This window comes from Eupeodes corollae, chromosome 2 (genome assembly GCF_945859685.1).
Source record: "Eupeodes corollae chromosome 2, idEupCoro1.1, whole genome shotgun sequence".
NCBI lineage: Eukaryota > Metazoa > Arthropoda > Insecta > Diptera > Syrphidae > Eupeodes > Eupeodes corollae.
In genome coordinates, this window is record NC_079148.1 from 147,928,896 (window position 1) to 147,948,262 (window position 19,367).

At 35.3% G+C, this 19,367-nt stretch overlaps 1 protein-coding gene across 1 annotated transcript; it reads right to left on the minus strand.

Moving 5' to 3' along the window:
- Positions 1 to 8,840: 8,840 nt before the first annotated feature.
- LOC129944533 (YTH domain-containing protein 1) lies at positions 8,841 to 18,323 on the minus strand. The gene is made up of 3 exons (XM_056054029.1): positions 18,164 to 18,323; positions 17,110 to 18,084; positions 8,841 to 11,311 (listed from the first exon to the last, which is right to left on the minus strand). Exons 2-3 carry the CDS (start codon positions 18,020 to 18,022, stop codon positions 10,134 to 10,136), a joined length of 2,091 nt encoding a protein of 696 aa, XP_055910004.1. The 5' UTR covers positions 18,023 to 18,084; positions 18,164 to 18,323; the 3' UTR covers positions 8,841 to 10,133.
- Between the last annotated feature and the right edge of the window lie 1,044 nt (positions 18,324 to 19,367).

The following is a 19,367-nucleotide window of genomic DNA, read 5'->3' on the forward strand; positions in this document are numbered from 1 at the left end:
ACAACTTTGAAATCTAGCTTCGACCACACCCGTTTTGAAAGTCCAACAGGGTGAATGATGTTGTCCATAGACTTCTGGAGCCACTTTACGGTTTGAGTTGTAATGTTACAATGGATAATTATTTTACAAACCTACCTCTAGCTAAGGAATTGTTGCAGAAGAAAATCATTGTTGTGGGTACAATGAAAGCTAATAGACCTGCAATACCTAAGGAATTTAAGGCTTCTAAAGCTAGAGAAATCAAGAGTTCAATTTTTGGCTTTCAGAAAGACGCGACACTTGTCCCGAAAAGGAACAAGTCGGTTACATTACTCTCAATAATTCATTACGATGCAGCAATTGATCTTGATACGCATGAAGAATGCAAACCAGAAATAATTACTTTTTATAATAGTACGAAGTGTGGTGTTGACGTTGTTGATAAAATGTGCAAGATGTTCAGTGTTCTACGGAACTGCCGCCGATGGCCACTTACAGTATTTTTTGATTTGACGAATATTGCTGGTATCAACGCTCTTGTTATCAACGAAATGAACGTTAGCCATGAAAAAACTATGAGGCGTATCTTTTTGAAGGACTTGTCATACAATCTGATAAAACCGTTACTAAATAACAGGCTATAGATTGAAACAGTTCCTAGGCAACTAAGGACTAGAAATGGGATGCTTTTAGGGAAATCTCAACAGGTACAGCACGAGCTACCACCAAAGATGGGACGAGTGGGCAGATGCGCTGAATGTCCCAGGGCCCGAAATAGATCCACCAAAAAATGGTGCAAGACTTACCACAAATGGATTTGTCCCGACCACCAGGCTGTAGTAGGTTTTATTAACATTATTAAATGGTCTACCATAGTAGACCACGCATGCATTGGTGTACAAAAATAGGGCGCGTGTACTCCAGTGTTAATTCCATATGGTACAATTTTCAGGAATATCTACCTAAGATTTTTTTTGCAAAAATAAAAAACTGCAGAAAATACTTAAAATTAAAAAAATAATTTTCAGAAGAAGTTACCGAAAATAAGGATAGGTAGAGACTCCAAAATTACATATACAAAATATTGGTATTAACTTTCTTTTCAAAAAACAAAACAGTATTCCATACTCAATCTTTGGTTACATATGTACTTTCGGAAGATAAATGACAATTTTGCTCATTTCAACAAAAAAGCAAAACAATAGTTTTTTACAATGTCCTGAATTCCTTATAATTTTGCTGTCACATCAGATTTTTAAAATATGCCCTTTTCAAAATGCTAAAAACAATCAAAAACGGTGATTTTGAATTTAAAGTAGAACGCAACATATTTATGAACAATATACCGTATGATGATTTTACAAAGTATAGATTTTTTATTTTATCTACAATGCTGTTTAAATCGCTTAGTATTTTAATATTTTCTCGAAAATCATTTGACTCACAATAAATTTTTGAGAAACTTTTATGGTTTTGAAAAATAAGTTTTGAAGTTCATTTCGAAAACGAACTCCGATTTTTCCCATTTTCAAGATTATATTTTTGAATATACTATTTCAAAAACTTGATATGATAGCGTTTTTACTTTGAAACCGTTTAATATTTGGTGATTTCGAGAGGCTTTCGTTGTCTCCAACATTGCATTGACTATGTTCCAAATTTATGCAATTATATTTGTTTACTTTTATTTGGAAGTATAAGAAAACTTAAATAAACTGTTTTAATTATATGCTCAAATAACAGTCATCTCTTAAAATTTGAAACTTTTCGACTTTTTTTAATGCATTATTAAACATTTTTTAGAAAACACAAATGTTTCCTATACTTGTCCCGAAGTTCCTCTTAATTTATGAAATGCTTTCAAAATTGACATATTAAGTCTGAGTATATTTGTTTTAAATTTCAACAATTCTGGGTTCTTGTCCAAATTTCTCCTTGTTTTAAGTTCCGAATAAATCAACAACAAAATAAATTAGCTTTTTATATTTATTCGATTTTTTTTTTAATTTGGTTTTAATGTTTTACAGCTTCAAAATCCTTTCGGTACTTTCATCCACATCTTATGGTTTGGATTTTCGTTCTCTGTAAATAAAAATATACTAAAAGAAATATTTTATTTAACAATACAAAATACAACAATATATCCCGTTTTGTTTTTATCTCTAGTGCTTTCTTTGAAAAGGACGCAAACAACTCATGAAAATGAGAAATAAGTTATTTAGTCGTCGTCAGTTCGTTCTCTTAATCAGTCTTTAGATTATTATTTATGTAAGTAGTTTACTCGTATAGTTTTGAGGTGGTACGTAGTAAAATATACAAAAAATGGTCATGTCGATTTTTGTTTTATGATAAAACGATACAAATTATCATATGAATTAACGGACAATCAAAATTGCCAGTTCATCAAGTTTATTCGTTAAAAACCCAAGATTTGATTATCGTAAGTGAAGTAGTTATTTTTTGTAGTAAACTGTCTGCACTGTTTGAAAAGTCTGCAGGGAACACTAAGATGCAAGAAGTAACTTTTGGTATAAAAAGAGAACAATAATTAGAATTTTTTTTTTGAGAAAATTGTTTGTCCTAATATGGAAGAGTAATACAAACGTCTACAAATATCGCGTCGTCGCATTTTTACATTTACATTTTTTTATTTAAAAATATATTTCTCCCCGACATGCAGTTTGGATTCTGAAAAGCTCACTCAACAATCCATTCACTTCTTAAGATTCAGTCCGACGTCACCGCCGCTCTTAATAGCCACCGAGCCACAGTTGGTTGCTTTCTGGGTGTCGAGAAAGCTTTCGATAGCGTATGGATCCATAAGCTCCGCATTTTTAATATTCCACAGCCAATAATAAAAATTTTGTTTTCTTTTCTTTCTTTCCGAAACATCTTCGTAGAAATCGACCTTTGCAAGTCAAAAATTAGAGACTTAAAGGCTGGAGCAAGGATCAAAACTTGTTTCTTCTACAGCCTGATGACATTTGACTAGTCAGTGCTAGCGGATTGTGAGAACCTGCTTTTTTGGTTTTCCATGTTTCCTACGATCGCAGCCCGAAGAGTAGAAGCACACAAAAACCGACTCTACGAGTACTACCAGAAATGGGAAATAAGGATAAACACCTCCAAATCGGAACTGGTGTGCTTCCGGAGACCCGTCACCAACATCAGCCGCTGTAGATCGGCGGCAGTGGTCCGAAACTTTGTTTTGACGTTTTCGGACGGATCAAGGATTAAAGCCAAGAAGAACGCCAAATACCAGGGAATACACTTCAATAAGCTGCTGCGCTGCAACCCACACTCTAAGGCTGTAAAAACGAGAGTAACATTGCACTCCACCGAGTTTATCCTCTCTTGAAGAAGTAAACAGGATTGAGTAAACCAACGAAACTGTTGATATACAAACAGCTACTAAGACTGGCTATCATCAACATTTTTTTGATATGGTTCACCACACCCAAAACTGCAATGGAAAAACTTAAAGTCTTCGAGAGGAAGATACTAAGGATATGAACTGATCTACGATTTGACCGTCAACGACCGAAGCACTATAGCAATCGAAGAGTCTACGAAGAAGCTGAAATCAAACCACTTGACCAGTTCCTTGCACAGTATGGATCATAAAAATAAAAATAATAATAAAATGTATTCATAATACTTTATGTCATAATACTGTATTTCAAAATTCTGTATGTACAAAACACTGAACAGTCAAAAATACGTATTTCAATATTGTGTATGGTAAAAATTTTTAACTTCGTTATTTGTTAAATAGACTCAAAGAGAAAAATCGGTTTGATTTAAAATATTCTTCTTTTAAGCATTTTGAAGTACAAAATTTATTAAACAAATTAATAAATTAAAAAAATAGAAATATGTGCATATAATGTATGTATATCATAACATTTTTGAAGAGCAATATTTTGAAATGTTTTAAAAGAATACAAAAAAAATATAAAACAGCAGCGTCTAAATGATTGTGTTTTTTGATACTAGAAACTTATTAGTTTTTACATTTCACAGGTCTATTTTTTTTGGTTAATAAATATACATATTTATGGACTCAGTGGTTAGGAAAAGAGGGGAGGGTTGAATAGGAGGTTTCGGTGTACATTGATTTTAAATTTCTGAACATTGAAATGACAGGGAAAGATAAAGCGTTCCACATTCGCGTAGTACGGTTAAAAAAATAATTTTACGGCCGAAGTTGGGCTCAAGGGTGATGGGCATTCCTAATTCCGCAATCGAGTTGAGGATGTTCATGTCACCAATCAATTTAAAAGCTCTTCTTTGAACACTGCCCAAGAACCTTAAATAAGTTACTGGAGCACAGGCCCATGAGAGTTATATTCAAGTTTCGGACGTATATAGGTTTTGTAGATTGTAGCCAGATCAGAAGCAGAGAAACATTTCTTGCATCGTCTCAAAAAAACTAGACATCTAGCGGCATTTTTGGCGACATCGCGTGGTTCCTGATGCACATTTTTCAAAGGATGTCTAGATTTTCAGTTTCGTTGATGCAAATGGAACTCATAGATAGTGGCAAAGAGGGTTTATGTCGCTTTAACGATACAAGACAGCATTGCGTTTTCGAAGCATTACATTCCACACGATTTTGTATTCCCCATTGTACAATGCTGTGTAGGTTTTTTCGTTGCAGTTCCACATCCGAATTGTGAGTCTGGAAACGAATTTGAAAAGCTGAGATTGCTATCGTCAGCGAAACAAATGGATAGGAAGTAGCAGACAGGAGAACATGTATAAAAATGAGGAATAGGGTCGGAGACAGAACGGAGCCCTGATTTGAACACGTCCAATACTACTTGAAAGGAACGGTCTGAAAGGTAATATCTAACCCAACGAAGAAGAGATTCGTCAATACTATAAGCACACATTTTCAATAAAAGAGCAAGATGCCAGACTTTATCAAATGCCTTTGAAATATCAAGTGCAATCATCTTACTTTCTCCAAAACGATGTAAAGATTTGTTCCACTGTTCGGTGAGATGAACCATGAGATCACCAGTGGACCTATTGCTAAGAAAGCCGTATTGTCGGTCGTTAAGAAGTTTCCGTTCCTCAAGATATTTCTTAAGCTAATAATTAATCAGCGTTTCCATGACTTTAGAAAGGGATTGTGTAATTTGGGATTGTGTGAACAAATGCAGTTTTCGAACCACTCGGAACGAGCCCAAAAGAATAGGATTGATGGTAAAGCTTACGCAGTGGTTTTCCTAGCGTGGAAGAACACCTCTTCAGAATAATAGCGGATATACTATCCGGACCAGCGGATTTATGAATGTTGAGATCTTTAAGAACTCTCGCCACAGTACGAGTACGAAAAAAGATCGGTGCAATAGAATCATTTAAGCGTTCAAGAACTGGGGGAGCCATGACAATTTCTGGTAAGGTGGAATTTTCGGCGGACGGTCTTGCAAACAAGTTGGCTTTATCAATAGAGCTAATTAAAGGAATGTCATTGACAACAAGCGTAGGAACCGAGGAAGAGGAAGAATTCCTCATGTATTTTTTTAAAAATGACCAAAAATTCTTACTGCCTTTGGGACATTGCATTGTTTGGTCATGCAAAAATTTGGTCCCTTGGGCGTTGCAGGCCTTCCTGGCTTGTTTAAACCTTTTAAGGAACAATTGCGCTTGGCAAATAAATTTTGCTTTTTGACAAGACACAGTTATTAACAACAATTCGTTTTATGATTTTGCCGAAGTACAAATGTTTAATTAGTGTTTTACTTTGTTTCCGAAAATAAGTTATGATTCCTTATAAAACAAATGAGGTTTTGAAAAAAACTCGAATCATGCTTTAATGGTTTTAAAAAAATAGTTTTTTTCTTAATTGTTGGTGCTGATATCGAATCTAAACTTTTATTTAGTTATGTGTCTATATTTAGAAAATGCCATTTCTTAACATTGTTTTAAATTTGTTTCAATATATTTCAAAAACTTGATTTGATATCCTTGTTCAGAAAAATGGGATGGAATTGGCTAAGTTGATTTTTCATAAATGACAGTCAAATTAGATAAATATGAACCACTTTAAAATTTCAATGGTTCATTGCTTTTTTCAGGATTTAGAAAAGAAAATATTTTTAATTATAATTTTAAAAATATTTTTTGAAATACTGAAAATAATTAAAATGATAATTGAAGATAGTATTTTGGATTTGGAAAATTATCAAACGTTTTATTGAAAGAAATACTGGTTCTTGAATTTATACTGCTTTAAAAAACCTAGTATGGTTCTTTTTAAGTTTAAAGGCCTTGAAAATCATTTTTTTCTTATTTTCTTGGAACTTATTATAAAAGTTTTCGAGAATAACTTTTCTGCAATATTTATTAAAAAAAACTATTCGTAAACGATGTAATGAGATAAAGGATGCAGAGTATAAGTACTCTGGAATTTAAAGAGTAGGTAACAAAAAGAGCTGGAGAATGAAGCTATACTTAAGGAGAGTAAGTGTTAAGTGTGTATCTTATGTGCATAACGCGATTGCTTTTGAATCAAAACACCACACCGTTTGCCGAAAAAAGTCTACAAAGTTACTTATGACTAATGGCTGAAACACAAACACGCTTCAGCTTCGGCTTCGCCTGACGTTTACGAGTTCAGCCATAGGAATTCAATGCATGCAAATCCTTGTTCCTAAGGATTATGTAGAAGATTGCAAAACAATCATTAACATTACAACAAACTAAATATTTAAATAAAATGAATACTAACAAAATAGTAGCATTTTTTTCCTTTATACTACACTTTGCGCCCTCCATTGGTTTCTCATATAAAAAAGCTCTAAATAAACCTTTTAGACAATTTTATTTTCTATAACTTATAAAATAAATGCCAAACGACAGGAGATATTCTCCAAATCTGATTTTTCATAACATTTCATCTTGATGATCTAAACGCTCGCACGTTGTCGTCGTTAAGGTTTGCAATTCTAAAATAATAGTTCGTATACAAATTAGGTTCTTCACTTTAATTTTGTGGTTGACACTATTTTCTGACATACAGTGTATCAATTTAATATTCGTACCCTTTTAATAAAAAGTTTGAATGTTTTCTTGATCTAAAATGACTTCAGATACAAAAGTAATAACAAAGTGCAATTTAAGTAAGTTCATTGTTGATTTATTAAATAGAATTGTTATAGTTCATATCTCTTGAAAAATGTGAAAAAAAAATGAAAAAAGAAAAGAAAAAACGACAATAATACTCGGTCAATTCGTATTCGTACCCTATTTTAATCAGTCAAAAAATTTGGCTCTAATATCTTGTGGCATAACCTTTGGAAGTAATTACAGCTTTCGATCGTCTTGGCATTGACCTTAACAATTTTTCAGTTGTTTCCGATGTTATTTGTGTCTATTAATAGAGAATTTTCTCCTTAAGCCCGTTTTTGTCCTTAATGGTGCATTTGCGGACTCTACGGCCCAGTTCGTCCCATAAATTCTCTATCGGATTAATGTCTGGTGATTGTGGGGGGTTCTAAAACCTTACTGCAATTAAAGTGAAGCCACATTCGGGTTGCATTCGCCTTATGGTTTGGGTCGTTATCCTGATAAAAAGTAAGTAAGTTGTTTTCTGTACCAATTTGTGCAGCACTATCTTTTAAATTGGTCTTCCGGATATCGATGCACATTTTGTGATCCGTAATTCCTTCAACTATGTGCAGTTTTCCAACTCCAGCTACTAAAAAACGGTCCCTTGAGTGTTTTGCGGAAGTTATTTAGTATTCACTTTGCATCAAACTATTTGTCTGCCATCCGAGCCATGAATATTGAACTTTGATTCATCTGAGAAAATAATAGTATTCCAGAAGTTAAAGCATTTTGCTTGGTATTCTTTGGCGAATTCAAGCCGTTTAAGCCTGTTGAAATGACTAATAAATGTTTTTTTGCCCGGTACTCTTCCGCTGAAAAAAATGTTTCGGTGTTTTTCCAGGGATTGGCCAAGATTCTGTGCCAATTTTTATGGAATTATCTTTGGATTTTTATTTATTTCACGCACAATAATCCTCTTGTCCTGCGTGTTGAAAATACTTCTTGTCGTATTGTGAGGCAAGTTTTCAATCATTTTTTTCTTGATAAACCAGTTAACAATACTATGAACCGTTGATTTAGCTCGATTAACTAAAGATCAAATCTATTTATAAGATTTACCTTCTTGGTGGTATTTTACGATGAGTTCTCGAAGTTCTTTAGAGGTTTCACTTGCTTTTCTGCCCTATATTGTTAAATTCGGAGACAATTTGTACAAAACGCTTTTAAAAATTCTAAATAACTTCACAATACTTGATTAAAAATGCAACTTAACGTACGACTACGAAATTGATCTAGTTTTACAGTTGTTTTTATCATTTTAGCATTTACTTAGTAAATGATTTTACCAACTAAGAAAATTTGATAAAATGTATCAACCATGAATACACATTTAGGATCAGGGGAACATTCAAAGTTTTAATAAAAGGGGTACGAATATGAAATTGAACACAGTACTCCGCTTTCAAAATTTACTCTTAAAATGAAAAAAAAAAATAATTCTTATGATGAATCTGTTTTCATTGTATACACACAATATTTTGTGACTTTAAGTCCAATGCGATTCCCCCTGGTACGACAGTATGAACGTTGGGTTCATCAGTTAACTGATAAAAGAATAATCTTGTATTTTTTTCTTGAATTCATTTCATACCAAAAAGATTACCTTCTTGCATCTTCTGTTTCTGCCATTTCCTACAAGAAAAAAAGGTCGAAATGGTTATATTCTTGTCCACAAAGTTAAGTTTTGACATCACAGACATAAAATTTTAAAATAATTTAAATATCATAGCTTTTTTTTTGTAAAAAAAAAGAGACTCATCTGTCAGTGTGTTTTCTTTTGGCTTTTGGCATTTTGCTGCTCTCCAACTCACTTTGCTTGAACACCATACAAAAATTAAGGAACTGTTAGAAAAGTTTTGTATCTACAACATTTATAAACATAAATATATGAGAGGTGTAAGCTTGAATGAGCGCACATTAAATACAAGTATGTAAATAAGTCTCCACCGCACATAAAAAGCAGTGAAGCAAACAATTGTTTATGTTTTCTTTTTTCTTTTTTGTTTAAGCTGCCATTGCTGGTCAGGTCTGAAAGAATAGAACAATTAATTATAAAAAAAGAGATTATCAAAAAAAAACAACAAACAAAGAGAGTAGACTCAAAAGCTCTTGATGATAAATGAAATAAGTTAAGAGCTTGAATCCACAGTCAACAAATTTTGAAAGAGAAACTATTTTTGTTATTTTTTTTAAGGGAATGTTCTTTTTTTGTTGTTGTTGGGTTAATAACACACTTTTAAGAGAGAGTAAACTGTCCATTTGTATATTGTCCAGAGAGGGAATTGAATATAGAAATATTATTTTTCTCTTCATCTCCTTTTTATCACTTTCACTTTTGAATTTATCTTCTTTTTTCAATTTAAAATATAATCACATTTTTTGGAGCACTAGGATTTTTTTTTAAATCAAAAAAACACAGAACTTGAAGTTCAATATGGGATCTAGAGAAAAGTCCGTCAGTCCAAATTTTTCAACCCCCTCAATAAATCGACTCTCTTCTTTTCTTCATCTTCTTCTCTTTCTTCTCTCTCCACAACACATCGATTTACAAAAGAACAAAGTTCATGTATTTTTTTTTATATTTTTAATATTTTTTTTTGTTTAATTATTTTAATAATCTTATATATTTTAAATAAGTTTTTTTTTATGTATTTTTAATAAAGGATTACATTATTTTTTCGCTTGCTTGCTCTTTTGTCACTATGATTATGGTCAAACTACATTTTAAAAGTTTTGAATAATTAATTAGGTAGGTATAGGTATAAGATGAAGCATGGTCACTGCATCGTTTAGTAGAATAAAAATTTTAAATTTTAAAATTTTTAAATTGGTAAATTTGTAACAAAAAAAAAATGTTGGGAGAGTAGTTTGTTATTAACCACTTTAGTACTGAAGATCGGTACGCACACACATTATTTATAATTTTAGGTTTTGTTTTCGTTTACAACTACTGAATTAGCTGAAATGAAACAAAAAATTTGTAAAAAGGGACGACACTGTCGATGGTTGGAGGCCATTGTCAACAGTTAGGGCAGTTAACGACGTTCTCTATAGCTACTGCGATTATTACGATCACGGAATTGGCGATCCCGATCGCTTCCACGTCCACCGCCGCCGCCACCGCGGTGGTAATCGCGGCCGCCGCGTTCGCGGTTTCTGTTTGTGAATTCGCGATTACGATAGTTGGGTGGCATGGGTGGAGGACCGTTGCCGTTGCTACTGTTGTTTTTGTGATTGACGCCGGGGAACTGCATTCCGCTGGAACCCATCGAGAAGGGATGAACTGAGGGGGAAACGCCCATGGGCATGCTGTTTCGCTCTCCGACTCCACCCTTCCACATGGGAACGGATTCGTCGTAGGGCGAGTGTTTCTCGTAGCCCCCCGGTGGGGGAGGACGAGCTTGCTGCGGCGGTGGATAGTCCGGCAGCGGAGGACCATCGTAGTATCGCACTGGCGGCGGTGTCTGCTCGTACATGGGTGGCGGCATATTGGGTGGTGGTAGTGATGCGGGCATAGCGGGTGCACCGGGCATCATATTCGAAAATGGAGGAACAAAAGGCAACGGTGGCAATTGACCGTGCATGGTGCGCATATAATCAGCGACGTATGCTTCCGCTGCGGCAGCAGATGTCATGTACCTCTCCCATGGAGGCACACGATCTGAGCGGTTGTACGGCGACGATGAGCGTTTAAAGCTTCCGCCACCCGAGGGGAGAACGCCACCACTCATTTTATTATGGTGACGAGGGCCACTCGAGATGTTCGGTCGCTTTCCACGCATTGGACCACCACCACCGTAGCTATTCGAATGATTGCCACGGCCACCACCACGCATCGACGAAAGACCGCGCGTTGGTGGCTTGTACTGCATTCGGATACCTTTTTCGCGCATTGTTTTAGCCATCTCCTTAGACTTACGCAATATTGGAGTCATCTCAATATTTTCATCTTCGGGAAAGAGTCGACACAATTCTGCTCCAACTTTTGGTTCGATTTCCTGACCATCTCGTCCGATTTTCACGGGTTTTCCATCATTCCAAATGTTGTACAAATGCGCTGTACATGTGAACGACAATTCTTTGCGACATATCCAATCTAATTCAAAGACACCACCAAGAGCTTTAACAGAAATGCTGGGTGGCAGAACCCAAGCCACTTGGGGGATATCACGACGAGATTGACCGCTCATACGAGCAAAACCAGCAAATTTTCCTGGAAAAATAATAATAATAATAACTGATATAAGAATAATATTAAAACATAATATTTTATTTATAATTTTTTTGTGAATATTGTTGAATGAAATTGGTATTTCCATATTACTTTTATTTTAAAAGCGTGTAACTCAGTTAAAATGTTTGGGCTAATAAGACGCAACTTTTTATAGTTGAAAAAAAAGTTGGAGAAAAGTTCTATTTCGTTTAAATCATTACGAAAATTAAGATGTCCCTTTATACCTAGGGCAAGAACTGTTAACTGTACTAGACACTTAAAAGTGTATGTTCCATTGCATTTTTTTATATTACGCGCACACTAAAGGGGTTATGAATACCCTTATAATGATTAAACACAGTGCAAATAATTAGGAAAGGAGGATAGGATTAGAAAGGAGAAACCGAAGAACATTGGTTTTGAATGTCCGCACATTGCAATGAGTGTGAAATATTGAGCCTGGTAAAGCATTCCACATTCGTGTAGTGCAGCTAAAGAAAAAATTTCTCTACTTAACAGTACGTCCGAAGTTGGGCTCTAGGCTAAACTGATGGGCATTCCTAGCAGTACGGGTATTACGGTTGAATTGTTTAAGGGGAGGAATGCAACTGGTTACTTCAATAGATCATTGTTTATAAAAATAACGATAAAACAATGACAGATGTGAGATCTTCCGGCGGTGTTCAAGAAAAGCAAATGTCTCGGTAAGATTTCAATCATTTTTAGTGCTTTTTTTTTCAATTCTATCCAGAAGGCTCAAGTACGTTATCAGCCCAAATATCAGAGTTATACTTAAGTTTTGGACGAATAAAAGCTTTGCAAATTATAGCCAGATCAGAAGGGGTAAAAAATTCTTGCATCGTTGGAGAAAACCTAAACACTTAACAAGTGGTTTGTAATGCACATACCTAGGACTGAAACCTGTTCATTCTCCTCGATGCAAGTACCACTCATGGATTGTGGCATTGGGGGAGGGTTACGCTTTTGTGAAAGTAGACAGCATTGTGTTTTCGAAGCATTAAATTCTACACGGTTTTTGATTCCCCATTGAACAATCATAAGCTGCCGTTGGTAGTCCACATCCGAAGAACAGAATGCAAATCTAAAAACGAATATGAGAAGCGGAGGGTAATGTCGTCAGCGAAACAATGTAGTGGGTTAGAAGTTTGAGACAAAAGATGATTTATGAATATAAGGAAGAGAGTTGGACACAAAACGGAGCCCTGGGCACACCAGCGTTTATATTGTGAATATCAGAAATGAAACCGTCCAATACTACTTGAATTCAACGGTCCGAAAGGTAATTTCTAAGAATGAAAAGATTCATCAATACCAAAAGCACACATTTTTGATAAGAGGGCTTGATGCCAAACTCTATCAAATGTTTTTGAAATATCGAGTGCAATAATTTTACTTTAATTTTTTGCAAATGTTTGTTTATGAAAAGTGGATTTAGTAAAAGTTGTAAGCAAAATTTTAAAAATTAATTTTCGATTTTGAATAATAGAAGTGGTACAACAACAATTCGATCTCCATTGTTCAATTAGACATCATCTTTACATCATTATTTTAACATCAAGTACCTGAAAATTAAGCTGTGATATAAATGTCTTTCTCGTCTAGTTTAATAATTTATATTTTTGTTTTGCTTGTTTTATTTTATATTGTATTTGTTATTTATTTTAAATTTGTGTCAGTGCTGTCGGGAGGATGCAATACGGAGTTTTTAACAATTATAATGTGATTTAATACAAGTATTGAATAAAGAATAAAAATCCCCTGAGGAAGTAAGGAATTCTTACGAAACGTTGAGTAAAAGAATGGAATAAAGTTTTTTATTCATTCGCATTCCAAAAACAAAAAGACCAAAAGAGCCTAATAAAACATAATAAAAAGTTTTTTCCCCGAGAGTAGCTTTTGATTTTCAGTGCAAGTTTTCAAGGCGTGTGACCATAAAATGTGTATTCGTTATGTTGACTCAAGATATCCTGGATCAACCCATGATTCCTTTGTATGGAACTCCAGTAATCTTAAGTCAGTTTTTGAAACGTGGTACCAAAGAGGAGAACGTTAAATGTTCCTTGGTAGTATTTATATTTTTATTTCGTCGTTCAATAATTTTTCATTTCCATTGCGAGTAGGTGGCCCAAGTGAGTTGATGGTTGTAGCAAATTGGTCCCAATATTCAAGAACCAAACTCTTCAACACCTTGCGATACATTCGGGTTCGATTCCATCAGTTCGACTACCTTTTCGTACTGATTTTAATTAGTTCTCTTGCAGCTGAATAAAAATACATTGATTCATGTTATTTTATAAAAGAAATGAAATATACATATGAACTTATGTATGTATATTGTTTTATTTTCCAACATTTCTTTTACATAAACTTCGACCTTTTCTCACACAATATGAACGTTCGACAAATAATAACACGAATGACGTTCAAATGAACCAACATTCGATAGCAACAATAGAGTCAGACCAATCTTCGAAAAATATATGACATTTAAGTTGAATCAACGGTTCTCAATTCGCCAACGGTAATACAATTTTCTCACACTCAGACGTTTATTCATTCGCCTTGCTAATGGTAATAGGGGTATTATTTTCGGTACTGTCGATTTGATTTTTCCCAAAAATGTTTCTAAATGTCAAAAACGTTATTCTCAGTTTCAATTTTTTTTTGCAAAAGCATGGACTATGACAAAAGCGGATGAAAGCACCTTGGGTCGTTTCGAGTGAAAAGTTCTTCGTGTGATCTAAGGTCCCGTATGCATCGAAGGGGAGTGGAGGAGAAGATGGAACGACGTGCTGTACAGCGACGTAGACTTAGCCAGAAGGGTTATGTTAAGTTAGGTTATAGTGGCTGTCCAAGATGGAAACGGACACACTTAGGCCAGTTTAATGGCCCATTGTGATACCACATGAATCTTGAGGCTTCCTCCTAAGCTCAATGGAACCAGCTTGAGTCCCTTACGAAACGTGAGAGGCTGATTATACCGATATGATTTAGATCGTTAAAGAAGAATTCTCCTAGGTAATCCTTGCGTTTTCGAGCTAGAGCAGGGCATGTGCAGAGAAGATGAATAACCGTTTCTTCCTCTTCCTCGTCTATACAGCTTCTGCAAAAGTCATTTGAGAATACGCCTAGTCTCGTGGCGTGCTTTCCTATTAGACAGTGTCCGGTTATGACACCTATTATCGAGCTTATATGCGATCTGCTTAGAGAGAGCAAGCACCTTGAACGTTTTAAACCCAGTGTTGGCCAGATATTTTTGTGGCTTGACACGTGGTGATGTTGGTCCACCTGGTGCCTGCCCTCCTCGCAGCGTCTTGCATTAGTAGCAGTTTACAAGTAGCGATTGGTATGCCAGTACTTGCCAAACGTGGTAGGATGGGCTGTACTGTACCGTTCCTGGCAAGTTCATCTGCCTTACAGTTACCTGGAATGTCTCTATGGCCTGGCCATTAGAGATGATCGACAGTTATGGACTGTTATAGAGTTTGTAGAGACAGAGTCCAGAGATTTGATAGCGGCCTGACTGTCAGAGAAAATACGGATATCAGATGTTGATATCACGTTTTCTTTGAGCCAAGACAGGAGGAAGACCGCGGATCAGGTGGCGCTCACAAGTGGAAAGTGACTTCACCCAACTAGGAGCGCAAAACTGGAGACCTCTAGCTAGAGACCGAGATAGATGGAGAAGTTTGATAGACAACATTTCTGGCCTTTTTTTTTACGTTCGAATTAAACACATGGGTTTTCCTCAGTATTAGCTTTACGAAGAAGTTGCAATGGTAAATCGTACGGAAATGTGGTATACCTTTTGTAAAACAATTACCCCCAGATTTACAGTGGAAGCTTAAACTCCACTTTCGGTTTAAACTTCAGTTCAAGAACTTATTCGGTTTCACAGTTTCATTTACCCCTTAAACTCAGTTCAATTTGCAGTTCAAGTTAACCGAAAGTATTATGCCGTTTAAACTTCAGTTCAGCGTTTGGAACTCTTTTCCAAGGTGACATTTTAATTTGGCAGCTGCCATTTGATAAATTGCGTTTGTAAAGAAAGTATTTACAACGTCGCGAAATATTAGTTTTTTTTTCAGGAAATATTATTTATTAAATATTGATTGTGCTTTAAAAATGTTATCGAGTTGTGAAAGCGATTTTGAAGATATCAGCGACGAGAATAACTTTATATTAATTGTCAATATAAGAAGAGAAAGATGCATTCATCGGAGAAGAGATCACTTTAATTATTGGGACGATTTGGAGTTCTTTGAAAGATTTCGAATGTCGAAGAATTCTGCCTACATTATTTTGGATTGCAGGGACCATTCAATATCTGCCGGAGATTTTTGTGGTGTATCGAAATCATCCCCTCGCAGAATTTGTAAAAGTCTCTCATCACATTGTCCTCCTTCGGGAAAAATAAAATAAAAGGAAAATCAATTTGCAAAGTTTCCTCGAGTTATTGCAGCTTTAGATTGTACCCATATACGGATTCAGTCCCCATGTAATATGAATAATAACAACGAAATCGCGGCGAAGCTAAAATAGTTCTTACTTTTGGTTCGACAGCTTTCCACAAATTTTGTTTTGTTTTAATTGAATTTGTGAAATTTATTAAATAAACAGTATTAAATTTAAAAAAATGGAATCAATTATGGTGTATTTATTCTGAAAGGGAGGAATCCTCAAGATTAAGGGTGTCACATTTTTCTATAATTACAATCAAGAAAGAATCCACGAAATCGAACAGTAAATAATAATAATCAACTTTTCGCCTATGAATCCGTCACATTATGACATTTCAAATTCGCCTTCGAATTCGTTAATTGGTCGAATTCGAAACAAAGAAGGCGAAAGCGAAAGCAGTTATCGAAAAAATGGCAAACTCTACTATCTAAACGATTCGCCACGAATCCCATAATCAGGCGGCAGGGCATGTTACCAACATTTTTGTTTAACTTTCTTTCGTCGGATTTGGTAATAGCAAGTTTGAAAATTTTTTCACTTTAGCTTTTTCACCGAATTCTATAATGGGAGTTATTTATTGTTGACGTTTTCAGGGAATCATTTTTAACAAATTTCTAACAAAATTTTAGCGGGAAACGAACTTAAAAAGGATCTTAGTTTACAGTGGGCTTCACAGTTATTACTCCACAAAAAAAGCCATTTTACCCTAGCGTCACTTAAAGTCGACAAATTTTTGTGTGGTAATTTTTTCGTAGTCAATTCCTTTTCAATGCAACTTTTTAAGTAAATAGGAAATTGCAAATTGGCCTAACTCAAAGTTTCAAACACAAAATCAAAGATTCGAGCGATAAATGGTTAATAGGCCACTGTTGCACTCAATTATTTAATTTAATTGTATTTAGCCTAGTTTAAGAGAAAGTTTAAAAGAGATAGCCACATTTACAGGCTCGATTCCAAAATTTAAAAGAAATTAATGCAAAAAAATTGGTTAGTTTCTAATTCTTTTAAAATCATTTTCAGTAAAATTGCAGTAAGGCCACTATTAAGGTGAAATGTACCTGCAAAAATACCTACACCTCTTATCAACATCTTTAAAGTTCTTTTGTCAGGATGAAAGTAAAAAGCTCTTTCTGAACAAAAATGTATAATAAATATGAAGCCCTTGAAACTTTGTTATGCTACACACGTATAAACATATTAACAAAGAAGAAAAAGAAAGCTCTTTTGTTAGAACTTACAAATTATGTACTTTCAAGCATAACAGGTATTTAAATGCAATGACATAGAACTATATAAGTATTCAGACTCTCACTTACCACTCTCATTTACAGAGAATATCAACAAAACATTGCGCGACTCCTTGAATGCCTGATTCAAATTCGCTTCATTCTGCGGCAGTGTGGACCAAACGTTCTTCGACTTGGACAGAGTTACGTTGTCAGCATTATTTGATTTTATCAAAAAGAATCTCGTGTCCCTGAAAAGATAATTCAGTTTCGTCATGTAGTCGTAGGACTTGGATGATGTCTTGGCTGGCTTGCCGTCGCCGGCACTGCTGCCACTCGTGTTATTCGCATTGCTAGTGCTTCGTTTCCTGCGTTTGCCAGTGTCACTGTCACTACTAGCCGACGGACTACCGGAACGACTGCGACTCTTGCTTTTACTGGCACTCCGAGAGCGACTCTTGCTCTTACTCTTGCTCTTGCTTGGTGCTTTGCGTCCATTCCGCTTGTCCAGTTTGTCATGGTGGTCACTGTCGCTGTCGCTGCTAGCCGGTTCGATTTTTGGCTTCTTCAGGGTGATACTAGTTTTCTTCTCAATCGTTGCTGTCTTCTTGTCCGACTGTTCTTTAGACTTGACTGCTGCTGCTGCTGCAGTTTCGCTCGTTTTAAGTTTTTTAGCCTTCGGATTGGAAGCTGCTGACGATGACTTGCCTTTGGAACGTTCGCGTTTCTGACGGACGCCAACTTTTGCATTACCACCTTTACTACGTGCGCCTCCTCCTCTACCTCCTGCTCCGGCTCCGGTACCACGCCTGCTTTTCGGTCCACCTACAGACGAATCGGCAGTGCTCACTGAACTTATACTGGGCTGAGATGCCGAACTGCTTGAGCTGGCTGCAGACGCTTCACTCCGTGTATCAAATGAATCCTCAAAATCTTGAAGTTCCTCGGCTATGTCGGCTTCATTTTCGTCGAGGCCGAGATTGACGGCATCGAGATCGGCCATTTTTTGTCGGTTTTTCTTTTCTTTTTTTCTGTTTCCTTCTCCACTCACTTCTTTTGTGTACGCTGTGGCAAAAAATTGAATGGGAATTGGTTTTGCAAATAAATATCAAAAAAATCGTAAGAAAATATTCGAAAGAAATACCTTTCAACTTTCTAATTGATGCTACATTAATTTTCAATAAATTTGATTTGTTTTTCAATGATTTTTGGGACAATTTACACGTTTAAAATTAAGAAAAATTACCCCGCACACGCCACACACTTCACAATAGATTCAGAGATTTTTTTCTCTGTGGTTTTGGTTTTTTTTTTGTGAGTTTTTGTAGAAGGAGGAGAAATGAAAAAGTAGCCGCCGCTGTCTGTCATGTCAATGAAAAGTGATGCCAAAAATTAAAAATGAGGAACGAAATGGAAATGACAGAGTTCAGTTAAGAAAAGTTTTTTTGTTTTGAAAAATTTGTGAGAAAATAAAAAAGGATAAATGCTTACAATAAAATAATGTATTTTATTAAAGCTGCAGATTCTTAAAGGTCTAGGCCACCCTAGAGGCTGAATAATAGACCTTTTAGATATTTATTTTACAGAAATACTACAAAATAAATCGAGATTACAGAAAATGACTTTAAAATACTTATTAACTTATGATTATATTTTTGAACAATTTTTTTCCAAAATGTCGACTGTGCAACGTTTTTGCTATGATGACTTCTTTTTGAAAAGTCAACGACTAGAATGTAGTGAATTTTGTAAGATTATTAAAAGCAAGTCGATTTTAAAATTAAATAAAACAAGTTTTATATGAAATATCAACAGGGTTTTATCTCTATTTGAGTTTTCGATAACTTTGGTGCATAAATCAAACTGAATTTTACCGATGTCATCGGTTATGTTGTCTTTGAGCACCGTCGTAATTTGTGCCTTATTTGCACAGACTTGTGATTTAAAAAATCCCCACATTAAAAATTCAAAGGGTGTCAAATCACAAATCGGAGCAAGATAACAATGCCATGAAACCGCTCAGAATATCTATTGTGTTTCGAGCTATGTGGCACGTAGCTCCATCTTCTTGAATGTCCATCTTCTTCGGTTTTCATATCATCCAATTCTGGCCACAAGAAGATGGTGGTCATCGACCTATAACAAATGTAGCTTTGTTTGGATGCATTCTCATTTGGCACCTCTTGAATGTGACGTGGCTTAGTGTATGTCGTCCCAAATCCGGAAATTTTGCTTATTCACGTATCCTTTCATCCAAAAATAAAAATGGGCCCCATCGTTAAAATATAATTTTTGACTAAAATTGGAAATAACTTGTTTCAGCTCTTAGGTCAATTGGATTTTGTATG

Excerpts from the sequence above, each read along its gene's own strand:
- LOC129944533 (XM_056054029.1), bottom strand. The coding sequence starts at position 18,022 with ATGGCCGATCTCGATGCCGTCAATCTCGGCCTCGACGAAAATGAAGCC. Across the intron at positions 11,312-17,109 it reads ATTCTCTGTAAATGAGAGTG|GAAAATTTGCTGGTTTTGCT; the intron begins GTAAGTGAGAGT and ends TTATTTTTCCAG.